Source organism: Pecten maximus, chromosome 16 (genome assembly GCF_902652985.1).
Source record: "Pecten maximus chromosome 16, xPecMax1.1, whole genome shotgun sequence".
NCBI lineage: Eukaryota > Metazoa > Mollusca > Bivalvia > Pectinida > Pectinidae > Pecten > Pecten maximus.
The window spans coordinates 16,848,509-16,876,474 of NC_047030.1; the positions used below are offsets into that span (position 1 = coordinate 16,848,509).

Genomic DNA, 27,966 nt, shown 5'->3' on the forward strand with positions numbered 1-27,966 from the left:
AGAAGATGTGCATTTTTCTATTAAAAGATCAGTATAGAAATGTTTGTAAAATATAAAACATGAAAGCTAAACCAGTATACTGAAAACCAAAACGTAGATAACCAATCCATAGTTTTCGGATTATACCTTGTACTAGTCGAAAGTCCAAACACTACAGGTGTTGTAGGCACAGTTCCCAGAGCTTCATATATACGTCATCCCCAGTAACAATGGATGTTAGTTTGAAAGGCCAATGATGATACATCTACAACTTACCGTCTTACCTGTCGGAACACCTCGGATGATAGATCTACGATCATCTATGGAAGGTACGGAATCGGCCGAGTAGTTACGAACGACCGTCTTATATGAGTATACTTGTACAAGACGTCATTTCCTGCAACAGCTAAATATGGGAAAAGTTATTTCCTATTTTACTAAAATAACTAAGCATAACTAAGCACTAAAAATAACTTTAAAACGGCAATTCTGATTATACAAGATATACCATATCCATTGCATATTACAAGCCTAATTATGATGGATTAACGGTATGTTAGCTGATCTGAAGGTTTTTGATGTTTGATCGTCATTTTAAAAAGCTGATATTGGCCGAATAACAGTACTGCAAAAGTGAAAACTGGGGGGAAGTCGACTCGCGGTCGGATCGGCACTGCATATTTTCAACTATTCAATACCGCTATGTGGATTTAAAACACACATATATCGAAACATCGATCAATTTTCGACATACCTGACCATACAGACATACATGTCAACATGCATAAATATGTCATTCCACTTATTTTAATCGTGTTTTTTATATCCATACTACGGTTTATATATTTGAAAACATAACTAAGGTGCCAATCCGAGGGCAGGATTTCTGAATAGATATGTTAGTCGGCCCATAAGTGCCAATAAAAACACCAGAAACTTTCGGATTACTAGTCTCGCAAATGCGAGACTATCGGATTACATGTTAGTAACCAGGATGCACCAATCGAAGATAAGTTTAACTAACAACGTAACAGAAGCAATAAAAATGACTTGGAATCAAAGGCTTGGAATGGTCTGAAAATTCTAAAAAGCTAAAGGTGATACGAGTGTATGTATGCTACATCAGGGTGGACTCGTTCGACGATCCCCTGATCAGACGTGTACCTTAAACAACACACAGCCGACATATACACATGTTGGCACAGGTCATCTAGTACACTAGTGTGTACATTCCAAATCAGTGCTGGGTTATACACACACTCATCATCAGAAATGAAATGAATTGAAATGATTGAAAGAAATCATTCTTTCAATCATTTTTTCAAGTTAATGTTTTATCAAAAGAAATATTTCAGATTTTATCATGCAGTTTTGAATAAATAACAAAGAATGATTGTTAATATATCTCATTATTATTCTCATTACATTTATGATATACATGTATAATTAAATTGCAAAACTAACGTAAATATTTGTTCTTAACAACATGTTTCGATGTCATTATGGTGTTTTTCAGCTCATCACTGGTGATGATGGTATCACTGGTGATGATGGTATCACTGTGATGATGGTATCACTGGTGATTGTTTTGAGGGAAATTAGAGCCTATCATGATGTTTTCCACCGCAATAATTAAAACAGAAAGAAGATTGCAAAGCATATAAGCCTTTGTAACTTAACTTATCAAATAACAAAATTTAATTTATTGTGTATTATTGAACATCAAAAATATATGAACATAACACCTTTTTATCCAGATATGTTCATAAGCGAGAATCCGGTCAAAACTTGATCATCATTCGGATTTTTCTGTATTTCTCATATCTTCGGTTACAACATTACGTAAGACAGACGGGTCCTAGAAGGATTTAATGATGTTTCTATTGAGGTATCTCTAGCTTACATATATATGTAATTTTTATACATATGTAATTTTTTTATACATATGTAATTTATGTACATACATATATATATATAATTTACATACATATGTAATTTATATACATATGACATGTAATTTACATACATAATATATATACCTATGTATTTCACACAAACATGTAATTTACACACATATATAACTTACATTTAAATGTAATTTATATAAATATATAATTTACATACATACATATAGTTTATATACATATGTAATTCATAACATTTGTTATTAGTTACATCATGTTAACGCTGCCTTTCTAGTTATTGTAGAAATATCTACTGCACACTCTAAAATTAATATTATTAATGCTTAGAATTAAGTAAACAGACACACTATAAATTTGATACATCCCTACACTTTGGTGTGATACAGGTCCCGAAGGACCGGCAGGCTCAACATCATCAAATACACACTATAAGAAAAGGGTCGTCTTCAAAGCTACACCTGTTTAACGTTATAAAAAGAGAAGCAATTGATGAAATATCTGTATCCTCGTGAGATACCGACAGATTCCACAGATTTTAAATCACAAATTTTGATTTACTCCACAAATCTATGCATGACAAACAGATTTTCTGGATATGAGCACTTGGTTTATTATCAGATTAAGTCAGTACGTGCGCTTAAAAATTTATTATTGTTTTAGGAATTTTATCAACAAACGATTTTCCCTTGAATTGTGTCTATCATTTCATGGATCGTGACTATGAATAAAAATCTTCTTTTCAAGTCAAAATCTTCAACTACACCAATATATGTATGAACCCTTTAGCAATTATGTATACAAATATTAACAATGATTTAGGGGAAACAACTCTATCAAACATGTACTAACACTAATTTATGTGTATCACTGTCCTCATGGAGTTTGTTTATACTTTATGTCTTGTTTCCCACAGACTTCAAACAGTGTTTATCATTAAATCTGCATCAGTGGTATGAATATAATTGACATAATCATATAATCCAAAATAACATCTCTCCCTCTATCTGTATTAGTGGTACAAATTTAATTGATATTATGATATACGTCTTTGCATATTGTATCATTTATAAAACATACATTCCAAAATAACTTCTCTCCCTTTATCTGTATAAGTGGATACCACTGCAGAACATGTAACAATATATCTATATTTGTAATAATTTGGAAAAGTACTTACATAGACTTAGCCTGATGTCCAATCCATTTAACTTATTAAAAGACAATAAGATCTTGTTGGAATCGAAATTGAATCCTCTCCGTCTGTGATTGGTGAGCAGGACAGCGACAATCACTACCAGTATAGGAATATCCTGATCGAATATAAGTGGCTTTGTTAATTTTGCTCTAAATTTAAATTTACAATATTTATAAAGATAATGCGTTTATAATGCAATCTAGTCTTTTACAAACTCTGCAGTGATTTCTGATGCTTTATAGAAGTGATTTTTAAAGAAAAAAAATCATTATACGATACTTTCATGCAAGCGACATGAACGCCAGCATGAATCGAAAAGTTTATTTTTAGCAAATATACACACATGAACGTCGTACTCTAGGCTAGGAGTTCCTTACGATAAATTATTTAAGCTTTAAACCCCATGTTAAATTAATTTTGATGTAATATGTTTCGTCAAAATACACGTTATGCATACGTGTAATTGATAGAAAAACTATTAATTTTTAGTTCAATATCCTGTGATCACTCGATAATTAGATTCTGTACAATTATACATGCACAATATGCATCATTCGTTGCAAAGTAAAATTAATATAAAATAAGTTCTTCAAGCATGTAAATTAAAATGCGCTTTTAGACAGAGCATCAATAATGAAATACATTCACATTACAAAGTGGTAAACATCAATATTTATTTATGTTGATCATAAACATTATACATTACGTTATAGACGCTTTGACTATAACTAGATATTGCTAAATTTTAAACCTTAACTCCCTATAAAACGTAAACACTGTCGATATTTCCTTTCGTACCTTCTCGGTCAGGTCAGCTGTTTACCGTCCAACTGATGATGGAATTTCACATCGATATTTTATATCTAGCCCCGGTGATGATGCAATGACATGTCAAGCTGACGCAATAACAAACAGCACTTTAGTGCTTGTAAGTTTGCAAAATTAACACAGTGAAGTTCCTTTGTGATTTACTAGGGCGTATCCCAAGCCTCCACATTTGGTTGTGTCGGATGTGGATGTTTTATCCAACAATCCTCCCACTTGTAATGACTTTGATACGCTCATCTCATGGATATTATTGTAATCTGTCTACTTGATATACTAGGGTGATATTAAAAACTCTTATCCGGGCTTTTATAAACACAAGATACATATAGCCCGTGGTCACGTTTCTGAAGCTAGATAAAAAAAAGGATATAAGTACTTAAAGTATGCATTAAATGGTATAGACTGTAGATGTTATTGTTATTTTGAGAAATTACTGCTTTGAATATTATGTATAATATTGAATAAGAGTAAGGTAACGAAAAATTGATAATTGATCCTCCATACATTCCCTAGTCAGGACAATATTTTTTATTTTTAAATTCTGCTTATACAATAGACAGAATTGTATGGAAATGTTATCAGGTCATCCGTTCATTACACCCCCCCCCCCCCCCCTTGTTTTGGAGGGTGGGGTGATCTTCATTTTCGTCTCAATGATTCAATGAACCCCTGCTGGTTATAATACTGTTACTGTTCAGGAGTTTTTGTTCCTTTTTCAGATATCTATATGACATACATTGATATGCTGTCATTTTCACAAGATAACAAGTCAGATATGATTTCTATCCATGACATCTGATAATGAGATAACACGACTGTGATTACACCTTAAACTGATTAACATATAATATATATTATGTCACAGCCTTTCAACGTTACATACTGATGTGGAGTGGTGGTCAAAAGTGGTGAACTAATCAAAATGGCTAATAGCTACGCTTTGATTGCCATGTTCATATTATCTTTTATTGGAACGGCAAGACCTACCTTAGGTTGGTATATGAGAAAACAGTTTTGATGCAAGCTAATTGTTCTCAAGGTATCATTATACAAATTATGTACAGAGAATAAATAACACGCAATCTTTCGTTATGTTACGCTTAGTGATTTCTTTAAAAGTAATGTTTTGATAGAACAGATTTGATAACAATAACGTGGTATTCGTCATGTATTTAGGAAGACATTCCTTACATTTTGGACGGCTGGTAAACTATTATATCAGGCAACGCGAAGAACACTTAACTCTATCATTTCTTTGTCATTGTCAATGATTGTTCAAATTTCTAAAACTACAAAGTGAACTGCATGTACAGTTACTTGCGATCTTCTCTGATACCCCGAGACCAACACTTGCCCAGCATGTCAAGTGGAGAATCCTATGAATACTGTAAATCACTTAGAGTTCCTTAATGCTTTAATTCGCGAACTTCAGATATAATCGCAAATACATGATTTCGCGACCGCTGATCTAGAAATGGTTTTAAGTGAATGATGATTTTTTTCAGGTCATGGACTTAAGAAAACTACTATATATGCATGTATAACCGATAACTTGGCCGCCATCCAAATGTGTAATTTACGTACAGATAATCGCGACGAATGATTTACTATACCACTAAGTCAGAATTATTTATTTTTCACGTATTCTATTAAAACTGTTCCATATTCAGTGTCATCTTTGATAATGTTTTCTTCTTACCCTTACACATTTAGGATATTTCGGCAAAGTACTGGGCATCACTCAAGATACCTTGATGGACGAATAAGCTAATGAATTGTAAATATACTGTACGCATTACACAAACGAATACCTACAGCTGATATTAACATGTGTCTCTTACAATCGTTACAGGTAGCATTCCAGATGATTGTTCTATAATTAAGGACAGCGATAGAAGATTTTATATAGGATCGACCGATAGACACTGCCTAGTGTATCATGAACAGTCAACATCTAAAACCTTCGCTGCTGCGTTTTGTCCCAATGGACAATTGTTAGAGATAAGGAGTCAGACTGAACAGGATCAACTGGCCGCCGTCATTGCCGGCAGGTATTACAATGATGTATGGCTGGGATTGACCAAGGTCAATGGTCAATGGAAGTGGGATTCGGGTAGGTCGATATTAGTTTAATTATCATCTATTTCCATTAACCATATTGAAGCAAACATTTCTCTTGCAGTTATGTAAAACAAAACAAAAAATATGAAAAATATTATAAATCATCGCACGTTTACCAAACATCTTACCTTTGTGACATTGGGTTTAAAAACATCACATGACCGTTTAGACAATGATGAGGCATTTGTTTAAAACCACATTCCTCTTCAAAGTGGTGCTGTAAAAGTGAATTTAAGAGGTGCCCCGACCAACAAGTCGAAGGGCAAGTGATATATCGTTCTGAATTACTCTAGAGAATAGTTTGTGACAGCTCTGTGTGTAGAATATTTAGTTCATATTTCAGTGAAGATTTCCGTGACGAGTTTCTATTATAGTCTTGTTTATTCGTCAGTTATTTTTGCTCATTTTTCTCTCTTTTTTAGATGGTTTAACATTGATGTGGAAAATTCTTCAACCAACCAGAGGATTCTTGTTCCCATTCACTCAAAGTTTGTAATATCTATAATACTGTAATCAAACGCTACTATATGTACTGAAATTGCAAAATTGACAATAAATCATTAATTTATATTACATCGGAGTTTTCAAAACACAAGATAATTTGACTTCCCCCCCAAATAAACTTGCATTGTCTATGACTACTTTGATATCTTGAAAAGGTAATATAGCGTTTATGGTTTTTTTTATTAAACATTTAAAAATATCGATTGAACGATCCGCCTACAGAGAGACAGAATCATGAAATATTCTTATTTCGATTTGTATAGTATTCTGAGAATAAGTTTATTGATCGTTTCAGAAAACTGCGCTGTCTTATCCTTCCCGTTGAAGGAATGGCGAGCTGTACAATGCGATGGAAGTCATTCGTTTATATGCCAGTATGGTGAGTTTGTCACATTCATAAAACTTATTAAAAAAATTATGTTATTTTATAACTGTCCGTTCACTTACGTGCTCCACCATACAAGCGTTCTTCGATATTTATATTGATAACACCATGCACACGCTTTTATGTATAGTCGAATAACATAATGCAAGGTTAGTTACATGTATTCCAAATGCAGATCGTATTTTCAAAACTGAGTCTCAGCTGACTTTTTATATTCAAGTACTTGGTTAGATTCGAGACATAATAGTTTCTAATTAACGATTCCTTAAGTGTTGTCATATCACTGTCATTTTAGTTTATAGGGATTTACTGATGTATCAACAGCAGACGTTTCAATGAGTTTTACAGCTGTATTTTCACGTGTTATATGAATGCTGTACTAAATTTATTCTTATTTATTAGTGTCTTTTAAAAAGTCCTTTTCATGGCGGGATAGTTTAATAAACGTAGTAATAACAGTTAAGGTAGCTTCCTTAAAACACTTCCGACCAGGCATTAAAAATGCAATTACTACTGATTTTGTTATATCTTTGTTCATGCCGATGATGTGTAAGTACATAATTTGCATTTTCATTTACAGATAGAGTCCCTGCAATGTCTACAAGTATGACCTTAGATGTGTTCACATCTCCTTCACATATATCCATGTCGTCGTCTTCAGACTTCGTCCATCAGACTGGTGAACTAGGGATCCCTCAATCAGCACCTACTGATAATTCAGCACAAATTTTGACTCAGCAGTCAACTCCTTTATCAACACCTAGATCTTCGGCGTGTCAAATGTCTCCTACATTAACTACTCCATCCAAAGTAACTGTTACATCAACTTCATCAGCTCATACAGTAACAGATACAACAACGCCATCAAACCCATCATCTTCTACTGCCTCAAAACATCCATCAACACATACAACAACGTCATCAAACCAACCATCGTCTCCTGTATCAACAAATCCATCAACACATACAACAACGTCATCAAACCTACCATCGTCTCCTGTATCAACAAATCCATCAACACATACAACAACGTCATCAAACCAACCATCGTCTCCTGTATTAACAAATCCATCAACATCTACGACTACGTCATCAAACCTACCATCGTCTCCTGTATCAACAAATCCATCAACACATACAACAACGTCATCAAACCAACCATCGTCTCCTGTATTAACAAATCCATCAACATCTACAACTACGTCATCAAACCTACCATCGTCTCCTGTATCAACAAATCCATCAACACATACAACAACGTCATCAAACCAACCATCGTCTCCTGTATCAACAAATCCATCAACACATACAACAACGTCATCAAACCAACCATCGTCTCCTGTATTAACAAATCCATCAACACATACAACAACGTCATCAAACCTACCATCGTCTCCTGTATTAATAAATCCACCAACATCTACAACAACTTTATCGAACCCGCTATCAACATTTTCAACAACTTTATCAAACCCACCATTGTCGCATACATTAACACATCCATCAACGCATACAATAACGTCATCGAACCCACAATTGTACCCTGCATCATCACATACATCAACTCACAGATTAACTCCTATTCCATCAACTAACCCCTCGTTAGCTCCTACAACATCATCTGCAGAGACCTCTTCTATACCAATTAGTACAGCGACCCCTAGATCAGTACCTTCATTAACTTCAACAACATTGTCTACGCCAACACGTGAATCGCCCCGTTCCCCAGTATCATGGCCTTTATCGACCACTACTCATCCCCTCACTGGCAAAGCTGTGTCGAAAAATCCATCTACAGTTTTGGGACAACTTACGTCCGTATCAATGGGTCTACAAAGGTCATCAACTGATATAAAAATCATTAATCCAGAGACAGTAATTACTACAACAAATTATGAAATTAATCACGACAACACACAAATAAACCATTCAGACAAATTAAAAGACAAGACAACGATTATATCGGCAAACATAACCACTCCTTCGCCACCACAGCAAGGCCAAGTGTTGGATATAACACCACAAGGACCGTCGCTAATGACAGCAATAGCCCTGTCTGAGCAAACTGTAACCGTTGATGAATCATCAGTTAATTCTATTTCCAAAAGTCTCGTGACGCTAAGTGCTTTCTTTGATAATGCCAGTAAATCTACAACAACCACCTCGCGCCAACTACACAATGATACACCAGATAACAAGCTTGTAGGTTCAACGGAACAGTTCACTATATCTAATAATTTAAACAACAAAAAGGAAAATGTTACCACCAGAGAGGATATCAAAGACATCGAAAGCTCGTCAATGTCAGTCGTATTTGAACTTTCCACCACGGAAGAATCGGACAATAACTTTGACCTAATCATAGCTATGGCAGTCGGGTGGGGTGGAGTCATGGGGATAATTGTTGCGCTGATTGCTGTATATATATACAGGTAAGTCCCAAAACATAATATTAGTCACATGTTCTTTACAAATTAATTATAAAGTAAATTGTGATTAAAATGAGATGAAAAAGACATATACTCTACCCTTCAGTAGTTAGCTCTACCGTAAGCAGTTGCCCCTCTTAACTTAAATAGGAAAGTTGTTACATCTTGTATGTATACAGGTAAGTCATGGCTAAACTCAACGAACATATCACTGTTTGCTGCGATTATCTTGTCGTGAACTGCCATGGTAATGCAATTTATAAGGCGAGATCTTGTAAAAAGGTAAATGTTGGGATTTATACACGCGATATTTAAGCACTACCTGTTAACTGTAAAATATGTCCATGCTATCACTCGATGGTAACCATAGAGACCATTATGTAATTATTCGATAGTAACCATAGAGATCCTTGTGTTCTCATTCGATTGTAACCTTAGAGACCGCATGCTATCATTCGATTGTAACCTTAGATACCCTTACGTCAGTGTTCACTGCTCTATATCGGTATTTGAACCAGTGGTATTTATATTATCCTCCCTCTGATTAGATTCAAGCCGTTCCCGTACGTAGTCATAATATGTAATTCTGGTTTTTTTTCAAACAAGTATTTCATTCTGCTTTGTTATTACTTGTATTATCTAACAAAACACAAGTAGGTACTACTAGTCCAGTTCACCTTGAACATACTTTTCTTTCGTTTGTAATGTTCCATGTTCTGTCTATGATTAATGATATGTTCTATTGTTTGTCTAGAAGGCGACGACGACATTCTCCAGAAGTGCAACGGTCAATCAATCTGGCTCCCAGTATAGTAGAGAACAAGATGTATGGAGTGATGCAAAGAGAGACAACTAATGTTTGATTTATATGAATAAAACTGACACAAACGAAACATACTAAAATAGTCTGCTTGACGAAACAAGCAGATCATACCGACATACAAACCGAATCTTTCTTCTTCCTTAAATTAAAAAAATATTTCAATATCGTATAGATTAAAAATGGGACATCGTAGGTGGAGGAAACGGTAGTGTTGCTATTCATAAATGGAAAATAAACAGTTAAGAATATGCATTAATTGAAGGAAAAGATTAGGTAAGCGGATCAACTCGAAGAGACTGGTTTCATTTTTATGTACGATTGATTTAGGACATGTCTATTTTAAGATTTCAAATACAGGTCCTCTGCTTATCAGGGCATAGATTTATTTTAAGCTGTGAAACTGAAAATTTCATGTTTTGAATGTGACACGGATTTTTGCACTATATATTGCTTTCTAATTGAGATTTCGCAGATCAAAGTAGTGCACATGCTCTGTTATGGACCGTGTATTGTGGTTTGTTAATACCGAATTAACCAGATAAATGATAATAAAAAGAACGTCTTTTCCGTTTGACAATTCAATTTAATATGAGCAAAACCTACAACGTAATGACGTCATAGAGAATGTGACGTCACAACAAGTATATAGCGCAAATTTCTATATACTTAAAATGTCCGTAATTCTCGACATCCTGGGGCCGCCAAAAGTCAACAGAATATTTAGAATACGTTATATAGATATTATAATTAAAGACACGTAATTATAAAGTAAGTTTGTTCGCGTTGTGTAATTTTTTTATGAATTGGAAAGTCTTTCACTTCTCCTTAAATCATGAACGTTCAATTCCAGTGGGTAAAGTTTTGTAATGTGTCTATTGGTTCTGCCATTACTAGTCCTAACAACAGCACTTCTTGAATGACCGTCGCGACCAGTGATAAGTTCTTCAACTAGTGCCAATTTCCAATAGATCCGTTTTGATTCATCGTGAATTTGAACTACATCGCCGAATTTGATATTTTCACTTAACACTCCAGATACGCGTTGAAATTCTCGTAGTGAAGTAAGGTAGTCCTTTTTCAACCTTGACCAGAAGTTTTGAAGCAACACATTTTTCCGATATAAGTCATCGTTTATGGCAGTATGTGAAGTATACTTTCCGTCGATGATATGTCTATCATCTGGATACACAGGAGAGGAAATCCTCCGGCCATAGAGTAAATGTGATGGGGTGAGTGGCTGTGGGTCTCTGTATAAACGTTTAACGACACTTACAAGTCTTTGTTTTGCTACAGTTTTGTTTGATGGTAGTGCGTCATGTTCCTGTTTCCATGGTAGCTTTGCGATGTATCTGTCTCGATCTCTGATTTCGAATTGCGTTGTCTTGATATGTCTGCATTTTTGTATCGGTTTCCGAAGGTTCTTTGTCTGGTAAATCCTCAATTTCCCAAAATTTAGCAATGTTCACTTCTTCATCCACATGGTCAACCAATACCTTATACACTCCTGTATGTTTAAAATCAGAGTTGTCCACAGTACTGCTGGGTCCTGATAGCAAGTAGCCAAGTTTTGATTTCACTGCTGTTGGTCCGTTTCCACGTATAGTGTGGTCCATGACGAAATTCCAATAGTAATCACATCCGATGAGTATCTGTATTTCGAAAGGTTGACTTCCCGGGTTTTCATGCGCAAGGTTCAGATTTTGAAGATACGGAAGTCTTGTAATGTCGGTTGAGTGTGATCGTAGCGGAACACCAATGCTGGGTACTACTAATGCCTCTAAAGGTATTCTTTGTTTATCTTCTCCGATTACGTATATTCGTACTTTGTCGAGGTGGCGAATTTCCCCTGTTACCGATCCGAATCCTGACATGTTTAAGATCTCCTTTCCAATAACATTCAACTGGAGTTGATCTGCAACTTTCTTTGTGATAAATGATCGCTGGGATCCTTCGTCGAACATAATATTACTCTCGAATTGATCCTTCTCTCCGATTATTTCTGCAACCGCCGTCTTGAGTAAAATCTGCATTGACGATGATGACTGGTCAGCTCATTGTCCATGTAATGTGATCGGGAATGATGTCAGGTTTTCATGTCTAGGTTATCATGTATCAGTAAATTGGCAATTTAAATGACACGTGATAGACTATATAATCTTGGCTTTAACTAGAAAAATGTTTTACATTGCAACACACATACCACCGTACTGTGTTAACAATGTACTTAGATTTATTACAAGCGGGTTAAAAGTATACAGTAGTTAATACAGTCCAATACTTCCTCTATGTTATGTTAACTAATGCAAAGAAATACTAGTAATGCAATGTAATACACCAGTGGTAATACAATGAAATACTCTTTATGTAATGTATAACCCTAGTAGTAATACAATGCATAACCGCAGTTGTAGATACTGTGTAATACTTCCTCTATATAATCGTAACCCCTGTATCTATAACAAAGGCGGTTTATCAGTAACAATACAATGTATTACTTGTAATACAATTATTACACATGTAGTAATACAATGTAATACTTGAAATACATGTACAATATATTACACATGTAGTATTACAATTTAATATAATGTATAACACCAGTAGTAGATTTACAGAGTAATGTTTCCTCTTTAAAGTAACCACTGTATCAATAATAAACTCAGGTAACCAGTAGAAATGCATTGTAATCGATTGCCCAACTGCCCAAAAGGAAGTGAACGATACCATGTCCTAGTATTTAACCGCCTCTCTTAACGCTATAAAACTATGGTCGGTTTGAGGTTCTTTTGTTGTAAACGTGCACCTGAAATAACAATATAGAGACATTTTTTTAAGGATTTGACAGCTTAACGATTTGAACAACCGTCTTCTGTGTCTGTATTAACAATGTTTGGACGCATTATATTAAATTGTTACAGATAAAATACAAATGTTCAAAACAAAATGCAGGTCATATTTACATGGTCATAGTATGTAGATGGATAAACCCATGTTATAAGACTCCCAAAATGTATGTTTAAATCTGATAGATATTATTATGTGCTCTTCTATTCAAAGTTAAATAGCTTAAAGTACGGAACATGTAATGGATAAAACACCAAGCTTATCATTTCTGTCATATCGTGTTTATTTGTACAAAAATTCGACATGCAGATGAAATATGAATACCTATGTCGCTAATGTTAATATATTATCTTCTGTTGAGTATATTTCTATACTGTTGATAACAATTGAACACTAATGTAGATTTTCACCTCTGGGCCTCACTACGACACTATCCCAGTCAGCCGTGTGTCTATTTATGTACCATCACACGTATATATGTATACACCTGTTAAAGGTAGACACCGACATTGAACGCTCCGTAACGAACAAAATGGATTAAACATGATGAATTCGGACGCTTCACCACAGTTGCCCATTCGAGTGAAGGGTAAGTCGTCATGTGCTGTTCATCATGGACATCATCTTGTGTTTGTGTGTCAGACATGTTCACTGCCAGCTTGTATAGAATGTGTATCGACCGTCCATAGAGGGCACTTCATAGACAAATTAGAAGTGGTAGTGGCTCAGAAGAAGGAAGAAATGCGAAACAATATGTGTCTAGATATAGAAAAAGAACTGTCCGAGTTCAACCAGTACATTTGTTTGGCGAACCACGAGATGGAGAAGGATTTGAAGAATTTTGATGACTTGGACAGGAGGATCATGGACAGCGGCGAGGAACTTAAACGACAGGTTGATTTGTTTACAGAAGAGCAAAGGCAGGTATGTAAACAAATCAAAGAAAACAATACAGCTGCTTTTGAGACTTATGTGATGAAGAAACGAACCGCATTTTCAGATATCAAAGAAAATATTGGAGCATGCAAGGAAGTTCTCCAATCCGGATCCGACATACTAGTGTATGACACGGATATAGTTCCCTACACCCGTTGTACATCAATCCAACGACCATCACTGACAAAGGCTAAACGAGCGTCCGAGCACCTACAGCAAACATTCGGTATCACAGTAGTCTCATACAAAAGAGATTTGTCTGTGGATGGCACAAATGAAACATCGGGAAATGACGCAGAACCACTGGATTTGCTTGACATGAATTTGGCTACCTCAATAAAACAAACGAATTCAACAGATTCAACTGAATTGTGTGGCATTGACACGACCGTGAATAAAGGCGTATCACAAGATCTAGTGAAGATTGATTACGACAGAACTAGGGATAGTGGAATATCTGATTCTGCAATGAGTTACGCGTCTGAGTATACAAGGAAAGATCCCGAATTCCACGATTCAGCTATAGGTCACGCCTTTGACTTTAGAAAGAAAAATACCGGTTCACCAAATGTGAGTCGCGTGTTTGACTACACAAATAGAGATAGTAATCTCTCAGACTCAGCTCATGTGTTTAACTCCACTAAAAGAAACACCATTTCTACCAATTCAGCTGAGAGCTTCGGGTTTAACTTCACACAAACAGATACTGGTTCTTCAGATTCAGCTACTGGTCAGGAGATTGGCTATATCACAACAGATAGAGGGTCACCAAATGACTGCCATTTGATTGATGAGTTTGAAGCTCCAGATACCAAGTTTATAATATATGATATAGCACCCTCTACTGACGGTTCAGCGTGGATCTGCTGTAAAAATAGTGATGTTGTGACTCGGTTCGACAGTAGAGGTAATGTAATGGAGGAGATCACGTTCAGTGATGTGGTCAATAGTCTGTCCGTTTCACCGACTACAGGGCATTTATGGGCGGGATCCGGTAAGCAACAACACTCCATATATGAGATTATTTCTGGAATTCCGTCTTTGAAATTCCAGGTAGACATCTTGCAAAAATGTCTTTGCGTCTTGCACGACGACAGTGTTGCCGTCGGAATGGAGGACAGCGTTAGTTGCTTTTCGAACGACGGAGGACAACTTGGCACGGCAGCTATCGATGGAAAACCGATCCGAATATCAGAATGTCCACAGACGAACAATATCGCAGTAGTCATCATTACCACCAGATACACGTCCTCTGTAGTGATAATGAGCCAAGACCTGGAAGAACTCACAACCTTCAGTTTGGTCTCCAGTACTATCAACATAATAGCAACAAGCATTGTCTATGCTGGCGATGGAAACCTGCTGATAGCAGCAATGAGCCAAACAGACGAATGTCGAAACAACGTTGTCCTTCTGCGAGATGGGCTTTTGGAAGAAAGCAAAGCAAATCTAGGTGTGAAAGCCAAAAGCAGCTCCATGAATGGATGTCAACACCCTGTTATTACTATTGACGATACGGGTATTCTTTGGACAGTGTTCCATGATGATATAAAATCACCACAACATGTTCAGTTATTGCAATACCTGTCAGACGTGTAGCATGGTACTATTAGTCATAACAATAGATTATATAAGAGACCTACGAGATATTAGCACCATTTGGTACAATTTCGGGGTTATATACAAAGGAGAAACAATGAATTAAACTACATCATACAGCTGTTTCGTTCTACTAGGGCTTAGGACCGAAAGCCTTAATAAGGAGGTAGCCCAAAAAGATCGTGAAGAAAAATCAAAATCTTGATTTGGAGAGGCAGCATCTATGAATCAAAAGAACGTCGAGTGCATATGTATATTCTGGATATTCGGATTTAAAGACTGTTAAAATATCAAATGTTGCATTTAACGCAAACTAATTTGAAACATATAGGAAAACTAACACATATTTCTGTGCTAACATAATGACACAGTCTCCGTTGTACAATTAACCCAATGTTACATACCTCCGGGAACCGACCTTATAGCTTATCGACCTAATACATGTACTTTATTACAACAGAGGACGGATGGAACAGTCAAAACAATGTCTGACAATTTGTGTTTTCTCGGGAAGAAAAATTCATCAGCCGCTTTATTCTAACACATCATGGCTATTTGGCATATTCTGACTTTTAAACGAAAATACAGCTTTTGACATCAGCTTTTGTTTCCCATCACTCTTGTTCCTTTTTGAAGCGGGACAAGTTTAAAGTGTTAATTTCATATCTCCGAGTAAGAGGAACTATTTTCACTAGCATATTGATTTCACTCAAGGAAGTAAAAATCATTTTTTTGAAATGATCGGTATGACTATAGCCAGGTCTGGCAAGGCATGAATGGCTAATTCTCAATTATTTATAATTTACAAATGTATTACATCATGGGGTTAGTTTCCCCTTAAAAGGACATATATAAAGCTCTGTTGATATGACGTTCAACAATATAAACCAATCCTTTCATGGATTAAGTTCCATGATCTGGGGCGCTAGCGTCACTAAGAGTACTAAATTGAGAAACGAGATAGTTTTTAATTCATTATTGGTTATTATATACTGTGTCAATTAAAGAATTAAACTCAAAGGTACTATTCAATCGTTTGTCTTTCATTGAAGGCGTTTGTTGAATTTAATGATTGTTTTTGTATAGTTGATCATATATAACTACAGTTTTAATTTTTACCGAAACATGGACGTTGACTTTGTATGGTTGACCATATATAACTACAGTGTTAACTTTTATGGGAACATGGGCGTTGACTTTGTATGGTTGACCATATATAACTACAGTGTTAACTTTAATGGGAACATGGGAGTTGACTTTGTATGGTTGACCATATATAACTACAGTGTTAACTTTAATGGGAACATGGGCGTTGACTATGTATGGTTGACCATATATAACTACAGTGTTAACTTTTATGGGAACATGGACGTTGACTATGTATGGTTGACCATATATAACTACAATGTTAACTTTTATGGGATCATGGACGTTGACTATGTATGGTTGACCATATATATCTACAGTGTTAACTTTAATGGGATCATGGGCGTTGACTATGTATGGTTGACCATATATAACTACAGTGTTAACTTTAATGGGATCATGGGCGTTGACTATGTATGGTTGACCATATATAACTACAGTGTTAACTTTTATGGGAACATGGACGTTGACTATGTATGGTTGACCATATATATCTACAGTGTTAACTTTAATGGGATCATGGGCGTTGACTATGTATGGTTGACCATATATAACTACAATGTTAAATTTTATGGGAACATGGGCGTTGACTTTGTATGTTTGACCATATATATCTACAGTGTTAACTTTAATGGGAACATGGCCGTTGACTTTGGTTATCCATGTGATATGACGACTAGTTTTATCTGAGTTGTATCGAAGTTGTTGTTTTTTGCATGAAAATAGTTCAAGTGCAAATAAGGCTGCAGATTTCCATTTGTCGCCTCTGGACGATAATACGGAGCATATTTTATGCTAACACACAACAGGGGGTTGTCTGTACCAGTGGGAATAGTGTCCGGTTTAAACATTTCCGTATCACTGCTATAGTATTTAGTATATATAGAAGACACAGACGAGTATACAGAAGGGGAGTGACGAGGAAGTACTAGATTTGTTAAGATACACAAAAAAGAATACTCAAACGTGTACATTGGATCTTTGATAAGCGCATTCTATTGTCGTATGGAAAAAGCACGAACATTTACAAATTAATCGAGTAATGCGTGATTTATTTCCTTTTTATTATTTCAAGTTAAAGTGTTGATGTTTTTTCTTATTTTCAAATGTTCGATTTGTCATATTCGTTTTAATTATTTCCGCTTCTAACACATCTCTGTCTATTCTACAACGTCGGACAGTGAACACAATATAGATAGCAATCGTACAGCCTTCATCAATATATATTATTTCCTTAACATATTCATCAGTCAGTACCACTATATCTGTTATTACAAAGTAAAGTCTGTAGCTACAAAACTATTTAGACGCGTGATTGTAACTACGGAAGATCAATGCGCCTAGAAGTATTAAATAACTCGTACACAACCACTTAATACTCGGCCTTCAAAGATAATACATCGCCGATGAACAATACAATAAAATATACAATAAAAGGGCAGTCAAGCTAAAGTTGGTGTTTTTTTAACTCGAGAGAAAGAAACACCGTGAGTAGTCGGGTGGCACAGTGGTAACACACTGGCCTTTCAACTAGGTGAGCGGGGTTCGATTCCCTGATCGAACGTGAAAAGGTATTGGATCATCTGCCAGAAAAAGTGTTTTTTTCCCCACTGGTTCTCCGGTTTCTTTCCACAGTAAGATTCCTCGCGCGCTTCAATCCAGACCAACAAGCATATTTGATATTCGTTGATATAACTTTGCTTCGCAATTCTTGTAAAATGCATAAAGTTAACAAAGAAATACCATATACAAAAACCACTCATTGTGTTACCTCTATAGCCAAATTAAATCCCCCGCGAGTATTACCAGATATACAGAACAAACACAATAGTTTACCTGTAACGTCAGCACATTCTGATCTATCAGAGTTAGAGATATAGCTTGACAGCCAATGGGGGACGAGAATGCGTCATCATAGACATATGATACATCACGTTTTATCAAAACTTATGTCTTTACAGGTGATATCAGCAGAGATAAACAACAGAACGCAAGTATATCAATAAATAATAATACACATATGCATAGGATATTGTATTTAAATGAACAAAGGACTCTATAGATATGACGGTAAGCAATATCCATGATCAAGGGCGCAATCGTCACTGAGACTCCTAAAATAAAGAAAGAACTATTTACTGCAGTCCTTTCAGTTCGTTATTCGGCATACATCTGTATACTGTGTTACTAAATACACATTCAAATGTATCATTCAGTCGTTGTTTAAGGATTGATTGTCAATTTTGTTGCTCGCATGGACTGGTGAAGGGAAGTGAACCTCGTGCAAATGAAGTGAACTGCGAAGCGTATTTAATATCAGTTGATATAACTTTGCCTCGCAATTCTTGTAACTATGCACAATAAACAAAGTTTATAAAGAAATACCATATACAACAACCACTCATTGTGTTACCTCTTTTCAGACGTTTGTTTGCATATTTCGAGAACTATCTATTTTCGCGCTATATGAAACAACCACGAATATAGCCAAATTAAATCCCCGCGAATATTACCAGATATACAGAACAAACACAATAGTTTACCTGTAACGTCAGCACATTCTGATCTATCAGAGTTAGAGATATACATGTATGTAGCTTGACAGCCAATGGGGACGGGAATGAGTCAGCATAGACATTTGATACATCACGTTTTATCAAAACTTAGGTCTTTACAGGTAATACTAGTATCAGCAGAGATCAACACCGAACACAGGTATGTCAATAATACGATATGGGTACGTAACAACATGAAAAACAATACACGTGTGCATAGGATATTGTATTTAAATGAACAAAGAGCTCTATAGATATGACGGTAAGCAATATATACCAATCCGAACACCCATGAATTCCATGATCGAGGGCGCAATTATCACTGAGACTCCTGAAACAAAAATAATAAAATTATTTACTGCAGTCCTTTCAGTTCGTTATTCGGCATATACTGTGTTACTAAATACACATTCAAATGTATTATTCAGTCGTTTGTCTTCTATAGATTACTTTGGTTGAGTTTGCCAATGTAACTAGAGTTGGTTGACCATATGTAACTACGACGATTTGCAATCGGTACGAAAGCATTGACTACAGTAGCTACAATGTTTATCTTTATGGTTGACCATATATATCTAAATGTTTAACTTTATGGGTTGACCATATGTAGCTACAGTGTTGATTTGTAATGGGTGCCAAATCATTGACGTTTGATGGTTGACTATATATAACTACAGTGTTGATTTGTAACGGGTACCAAATCATTGACGTTTTATGGTTGACCATATGTAACTTCAATGTTGATTTTTATGGGGACCACAGCGTTGACGTTTCACCCACAAACAATACACAATAGCTGGGTATAATCTTTCTGTATATAGATTAGATATTAGTCTCATTCACCTTATTTTATACCATTCCTATACTCGCTTACTAACACTAGGAAGCTCACCTAGGTATATGATCTCAATAGCAAGAATAACAGTCCGTCGATTTTGTTATATACTGCAAGTTTCGGAACCATGATGCTGGAGATATTAGGATTGTCCACTCCCTGTAATGTAATCATAAAAAAAATCACATGCAATGGAATTAAGAAAAGATTTACAAGTTATATTATCAGAAGTGATTACATCAAATCGTAACCATCTCTAGTTTGTTTATAATTTTTAATTTTCATCAATCAGAACGATGATATCTATTCGCTGCAATGGAATATCTGACAGGTTTTCATGCCGGAGCCAAAATATACAAGTAATAGGCGACACTGAACCATCAAGTTCCTCTGTTTATCTAGTCAGGTTGACGGGATTATATTATACACGCCAGATTAGTATGTAGCCCCTCATAGACCACAGTTAATTAGGGCTGAAGAAGAGAAGGAGTCGACATGTGGTTGTCGAAAGCTACCCATAGTACATTTTTCTTTGTTGAGAGACACGGTCAAAATTTTCTTTTGTTTTAAAATATCTTATCAATGAAAAATCATATAATCTGATTCATAAGGCGGATATCATCGATAAAACCAGACTTTTCGAAAGACCCCGTCTAATTCTCCATGCACGTTTCAATAGTCTTATTCTCCGTGCACGTTTCAATAGTCTTATTCTCCGTGCACGTTTCAATAGTCTTAATCTCCGTGCACGTTTCAATAGTCTTATTCTCCGTGCACGTTTCAATAGTCTTAATCTCCGTGCACGTTTCAATAGTCTTATTCTCCGTGCACGTTTCAATAGTCTAATTCTCCGTGCACGTTTCAATAGTCTTATTCTCCGTGCACGTTTCAATAGTCTAATTCTCCGTGCACGTTTCAATAGTCTTATTCTCCGTGCACGTTTCAATAGTCTTATTCTCCGTTCACGTTTGACTAGTTCTGGTAGATACCTGTCTTTTAACGAATTTGAGATTGAATTACTGGTTCGTTTATATGTTGTTATTATTTTGGTGGTTTTGTAAGGTTGCTAGGGATCTCGTATCTGTTACAAACTCCGAAATATGTATTCAGTGTCAAGGAGGCTGACAGAGATATCAGAACAAAAATTAAAATTAAATGGACACCAGTATGAAAGAAGAAAGTTTTTGTTTTATTTCGTAGTTCATTGAGGTGTAACAACACTGAAATATCATAAAGAATCACACATGTTATACTGCAGCCTTTCTAACCCCAAACACACTCCATGACAGCAGCTCACACACAGTAATGGTCGTACGTCATAAAATGACCATAGCTGTTGATGTTTAACGATAAAAATCAAACCAAATCTCTTTAAAGCATCCACAGGTTTTAACGGTAAGTGGGATTTGACCAAAACATCCATGTAAAAACACTGTTATATATGTTTTATACAACAACAAAAAGTTTCATTAAATCCATCTCTTAATTTATTTCAATATTCTTCCTGGCAAAAGAGCCGGGTACTCTGAACAGTAATAAAGTTGATATATTCTTCCTGGCAGTCTGAACAGTAATTAAGTTTATATATTAATCCTGGCAGAAGAACCGGGTACTCTGAACATTAACAAAGTTAATTCATTTTTCCTCGTAAAATAATGTGGTAGTTTTAAATCAAAATAACAAAATCTATTGTTATTAAAACTTTACTCTCGTTGTAGCAAATATGTCGTTATTGCAATTTTATTATCCTCGTTGATTTCGATTTTGAGTTTGAATCGTGGTGTCGATTGTATGTCGCTTTTCGTTTTTTACAATCACGGCGAGTGTCGTCGATAAAATAGATAATTCAGCAACTGATGTTAACTGTATCAGTATAAAAATCCAGCAGGGAAGTCGAAAAACCAAAATGGACCGGAATTAACGTAAATCCATATATGGGACGGTGCATTGGCCCGATTTAATTAATTTCATAATTTTTTGATAAGGTATTTCAGGATATTGATTATTTCTGGATTTGATAATTTCTGCATTTTGGTTATTTCTTAATTTGGGTAATTTCTAAAAATTTCTGGATATTAAACGTGGTGTCAAGGGAAATGGGGAGTATACCACTCATAAAGACTTGGTCTCATTCACGTTAGTGAATTTTCAAATTAACCCTGACATCACCAACGATTTGCAAAGTTTTTGCTATATCATTACTTACGATTCAAAGGAGCTTGAACCTGTCATCACTTACGAATAACTGGGAGGATGAAAAACCAATATTTGCACAGTTTTGGCCCTGTCATCACTTACGACTCATGGGAGGATGAAAAACTTTGCACAGTTTTGGTCCTCTCATTACTTACGATTCACAGGAGGAGGTTAAAGCTATAAGTCAACAGTTATAGACGTATTATAACTACTCTACACGTTTGTGTCGTCCCATGCCTCGATAACATATATTTTCATTGTATTGATGAAGATATTGTAAGATGAGTATTGTCTGCAGACTCACGAAACTACACACTAAATTGTAGTGATGTTGTTACAACGCAAACCTCAGACGGAAGTATATCCTTGTCTGGAATGAAGTATAGAGGTCCAAAATAATTAACAAAAACAAAATGTTTCTCCAAAAGTATACCCCTGCTACTTTTCAATAACGTTGTCAGAAATGTCACACCAGTAAGTATTTTCATTGTTCAGCTTTATTCATTTTCATTATTTAGCGTCCGATATGTACGTCAACATTTTTGTCAGCTCCACTGATCTCTTCCTGAAAACTTAATGATTTATCGCTGGTAGTCAAATACTGTAAAATGAGTCACTTTAGTTAGGGTGCAGTATTAAGTTAATCTGGAAAGCGCTGTGATTTATAAGGACCATAAATACCATAGTATCGTCTATCTACATTGTATTTACTTTTTGATGCATTACTATGGCAAGCCAAGTTGTCATGTATTCGCGGAGCAATGTTGATCCAGTATTTTACCAAATTATATAAGATATCTTATATATTATATAAGATATCTGATATGTTTATAAGATATCTTATGTTTATGAGCTATATTTTTATGAGATATTTTATTTTAAGTTTATAAGATATCTTATATAATATATGATATCTCATATGAGATATCTTATAAACTTTTCTTTATGAGATATCTTATAAAGTATATAAGATATTTTATAAAAGATATAAAATATTTTATATGATATATAAGATATCTTATAAAGAAAAGTTTATATAAGATATCATATAAAGAACGAGACTCTCGTGAGACCGGCAAAACTTGAAAGCTAGAGAATGACTGCCCCTTTCGTAAGGTATAACATCAACCCTCTCTCGCGACCACGATCGGCTAGGTACGCAGCAGATGTCGTGTTCGAGCAAACGTGAATATATGGCAATTATAAATCTGTTTCAAAACATTATATGTACATGCAATTTCAGACTCATCTCGGCACCTTCATCGAGTGGAGGAGAGTTCATAATCTCAAAAATTTCGTTCTTTATAAGATATCTTATATCTTTTATGAAATTTCTTATATATTATTTAAGATATGAAATCTTTTGATGAGATATCTTATATATTATATATCTTATATATTATATAAGATATCTTATAAAGAAAAGTATATAAGATATCTCATTTATTATATAAGATATCTTACACAGTATATAAGATATCTTATAAAGTTTATTATATATCTTATATAAGTATATATAAGATATCGATATCTTATATAATTATATAAGATATCTTTAATAATTTGGTAAAATCGCGGTTCAACGTTGCTCCGTGAATAAATGACATTCTTATCCAACTTGCATTGGCAAAACCATTTTGACTGTTGAATTCTTTCGTGTCTGATTGCTGGTATGATCTGAACATTGTTGATGACCCCATAGCATTGGTATCTCTATAACGGAGCATTATGTGTGTAGAGATTGTACGCCGTCCTAAGATATACAATTACCAAGTACCTTTTTAGACTCAAATACTACGAAGGCCTCTCAAAGCAATCGGCAAGTAGTTTTTTGCGGTTTGTATTACACAAATAATATCGAATGATTAATTCTATAATTGGTTTGCTCAATTTCGTGTAAATATTAACAACATAGAAGTATTTACGTTGATTAAAAGTTACAAAGAATGAAATATTTAAAACACGCGACTTAAGCAAACCCGGATCTCCGTACATACGAGATACACCTAGGTATTTAATCAATATGTGTTGGATAGCGCTGGGCTTTCGGGTTTAAAGTTCTACAACCCGTCAACGTAATTCACTATCACGATGGATCCCAAAGCATGTGCTGCAGCTCAGTTACCAGTACGAACCAAAGGCCAATCGTCTTGCGCTCTCCATCTCGGTATTGAAGTAACGAAAGTGTGTAAGACATGTTCCGAACTTGTCTGCTTAAAATGTACATGTGTAACAACAGTCCACAGAGGTCATGATTTTGATGATTTGGAAGTGTTTGTAACACCAAAGCGAATGATGATGCAGAAGTATTTGAGTCGGGAAGTAGAAGAGGAACTTTCCAAACTAAAGCAGGAAATTCGTATTTTACAAGAGGAATTACACATTAACTCAAAACATTTTGATGACATGGACACCAAGATAACGAAAGACGTCGGGAAAATTCAGAACACTACAGACGAGTCAACAAGAAATTACCAGCGCTGTACGTCCATGCAGATTCACGAAACCAATGTAATGAAGGCGTACATAGAGGAGAAACAACGTATTTGTTCCGATCTCGAAAAGAATATTATCAAATGCAAGGAAGCACTACAATCTGGATCTAATCACATCATTCATGATACCGATATCTTACCGTATATACCCTCTATGAAGCAAGGAAAAAATCCAGCGTTTGCATCTGCAGTTTACATCAAACAACAAGCAGGTGTTACTACACAAAACTCTGAGGGCTGGACTATAGAAAGTGCGAAAGATGATGGCGGTCCAACAAACATAACAGAGGATCAAATCATTTCTAGTGATGATAGCAAGACACCAGATTCCACAAAGGACCACGATCTACTTACTTCTAAAGCAGAAAGAAACAACCCAGGCTCCGTTGAAGACAGACGCAAGGAAGTCTCTGAGTCAAAGCAGATTCATGTGATTGGTGAATTTGAAGCGCCGGAAACTAAGTTCATCATCTACGATATAACATCAGCGCCTTACAATACAGCGTGGGTTTGTTGTATGAATAGCAGGTTCGTGACGCAATTCGATAGTACAGGAACAGTGATGGAGGAGTTAGAATTCGAAAGGTGTGTGAATTGTGTATCCGTGTCACCAACGACGGGGAATTTATGGACAGGATCTAATCGCTCGCTATACGAGGCTACTGAATCAGGTATAATATTCAAATTCCATGTGGACACACTGCAGAAATGTATTTGTGTTTTAAGCAGTGAAACCGTTGCTGTTGGAACGTTAAATGATGTCAGTGTTTTCACGGCTGACGGAGAACGAATTTTATCAACAAAAGTTAACAATATTCCAAACAGAATATCGGAATGTCCTATAACCAAGAATATCGGTGTGCTTGTTACTAATTCTGTGAAGACAACCTCCAGTTCCATTGTAATCATGGACAAACGTCTGGTCAGACTGAAAATTTTCAGTTTGAAACAACTTGGTAAAGACAGAATAATGGCAACTTCTGTCTCCTATGACAGAGAAGGAAAGCTAGTTGTAGAAGCCATGTTGAGGAGAGAGTGTCAGTATAATGTTACCCTTCTTCTTGACGGAAACGGTCACTACCTCCGTACAATAGCGAAGGACAAATCAGTGGACGGCTGTAAACGCCCCGTGAACAGTATCAGTAGGGACGGAGTACTCTGGAGAACTTTTCACGACACTCCAGGATCACCTCAAAAAATAAGACTCACGGAAAACAGTACATTTCCATCAGATATGAAATCAAAATAAAACATATACATCTGTTTTGTCAGTTTGTCGGTTGAAGGCAATACAGACGACAACTGACAACGTTTTTCGGAGCCGAGTAGAACATGCACAGTTAAACGAGGTAACAGTGAAAATCATGTTACGATTACTAGATCATGTGATGCAAATTACGATGACATTCTCGGGAAAATAATTAGGGTTTTTCACCAATGGTGAAAAGACCTATTGATTTTGTTCTGTTAAATTCCTTTTCTGAATTCTGTTTTGTCCGCATTAATTCTCTAAAATGGTAAGAGTTATGCCCATTATTATTTGTTCATGTTATTTGGTATAAGTCAAGGGGTGACAGCAGTAAAAATTAAGTAAGTCAAAAATCCAATATGGTCGCCATGACGTCATATTGAAAAAGTTTTAAATGGCTATAACTCAAAAAGTATTCATTATACAGAGCTCATGTAATTATATTATTTGTAGATAATGAATGGGACTAACTTTTAAATTACTACAAGTTTAAGGTCAGAGGTCAAATAAAAAAGCTCGCTAAGGGGTCAAGTTTGTCTATTTAAAAAAAAAATCTTTATTTTTCAACTTTTTTGAAAAAATCTTGTTTAGATCAATGCAGTATGTCATTTTGATGATTTTGATGTCTTAAGTTTTTTCGGTAACATTTGTCGTTAACGTGATACGCCATTTTGAATATTTCCTTATATATCTTATGTATGCCCAGACATCACATTTTAAGTTTCTTCTCAAAATCCACCAGTGGGATTCAGCACAAACTTTTATGACATGATTTGGTTTATGGTACTGACGAAGTCTTGTTACTCTGCGGTCGGTCCAAAATCCAATATGGCTGCCATGACGTCATGTATTGAAATATTTAAAATGATCACAACTCAAAAAGTTTTCATTATACTGAGGTCATGTAACAATATTAATTATAGATAATGTCTAGGGTTAACTTTTTCTTTCTGCAAGTTTTAAGGTCAGAGGTCAAATAAAAAAGTTCACAATGGGGTCAAAGGTCACCAAATTTTCAACTTTTTCGTTTAATTTTTTCTTTTAAATTGATTGATGCAGTATGTCATTCTGATGATTTTGGTTCGTTCAGTTTTTCTTTAGCACTTCCGGTTAAGGATGTCCGGCATTTTGAAAATTTACATGATTGGGCAATCATTGCTAAATCTTTAAACATCTTCTCAATAACCAAGATGCCCAGGGACTTGATATTTGGTCTGTAGCATGCTTGTATTGGTTGAAGGGCTAACAAGTTTGTTCAGCTGAATGACCTTTACCTACATTCAAGGTCACGGGTCAAATGGGCTGTAGCATGCTTGAATGACGGTCTAACAAGTTTGTTTAAATGAATAACCCTGACCTACACTCAAGTTTATCAAGGAAAGTGCTCCCTTTAGTTTGTAAAAGGTGTAAAATGCCCGTCAAATTGTCCATGACAATTTCTAGTTAAATTTAAGTTTATTTCTTATCAAAAAAAAATTTAATTTTATTTCTTATCAAAGCATATCTATGTAAAATTTGATGCAATATTTTGATAAGCATAATTTTTTTTTGATATTCAAACTCATCAGTTATGGAAGCACTATTCATAGTGTTTGGACGGCAATGTTGGGTTTGAGCAGCAAACCCGATATACCGCCAAACTCGTTATATCGCCAAAATCGCGGAGAACAGAAGGTGGCAATATAGCAAGGTTTTACTGTACTGTATAAAGCATGTGTATATAGCATCTAGGACTATGTTGTATATATGTGGTTTAATGGATAGAATTTACAAGTTAATGACAAATACACTACAAGATATTTGTTTTTACAGTGTATATATATTCATTCTGGACAGATAGTCGAAATTTCACTTAAATACATGGTATATTGTCATAAATAATACATGCCAGTCGTGTGGACATCATAGTACCGTTTACCTGC

General features: G+C 35.4%; 1 protein-coding gene across 1 annotated transcript; it reads left to right on the forward strand.

Moving 5' to 3' along the window:
• Window positions 1-4,849: 4,849 nt before the first annotated feature.
• LOC117344676 (flocculation protein FLO11-like) lies at window positions 4,850-10,229 on the forward strand. Its single transcript, XM_033907504.1, has 6 exons — window positions 4,850-4,919; window positions 5,780-6,040; window positions 6,848-6,931; window positions 7,340-7,486; window positions 7,518-9,369; window positions 10,121-10,229. The coding sequence occupies exons 1-6, from the start codon at window positions 4,850-4,852 to the stop codon at window positions 10,227-10,229; spliced, it is 2,523 nt and encodes an 840-aa protein (XP_033763395.1).
• Window positions 10,230-27,966: the final 17,737 nt, after the last annotated feature.

Bases quoted from the DNA above. Each gene is read 5' to 3' on its own strand.
- LOC117344676 (XM_033907504.1), top strand. From the start codon at position 4,850: ATGGCTAATAGCTACGCTTTGATTGCCATGTTCATATTATCTTTTATT. The intron at 6,041-6,847 runs GTAGGTCGATAT...TGATCGTTTCAG, and splicing joins TCAATGGAAGTGGGATTCGG to AAAACTGCGCTGTCTTATCC. The intron at 9,370-10,120 runs GTAAGTCCCAAA...TTGTTTGTCTAG, and splicing joins ATTGCTGTATATATATACAG to AAGGCGACGACGACATTCTC.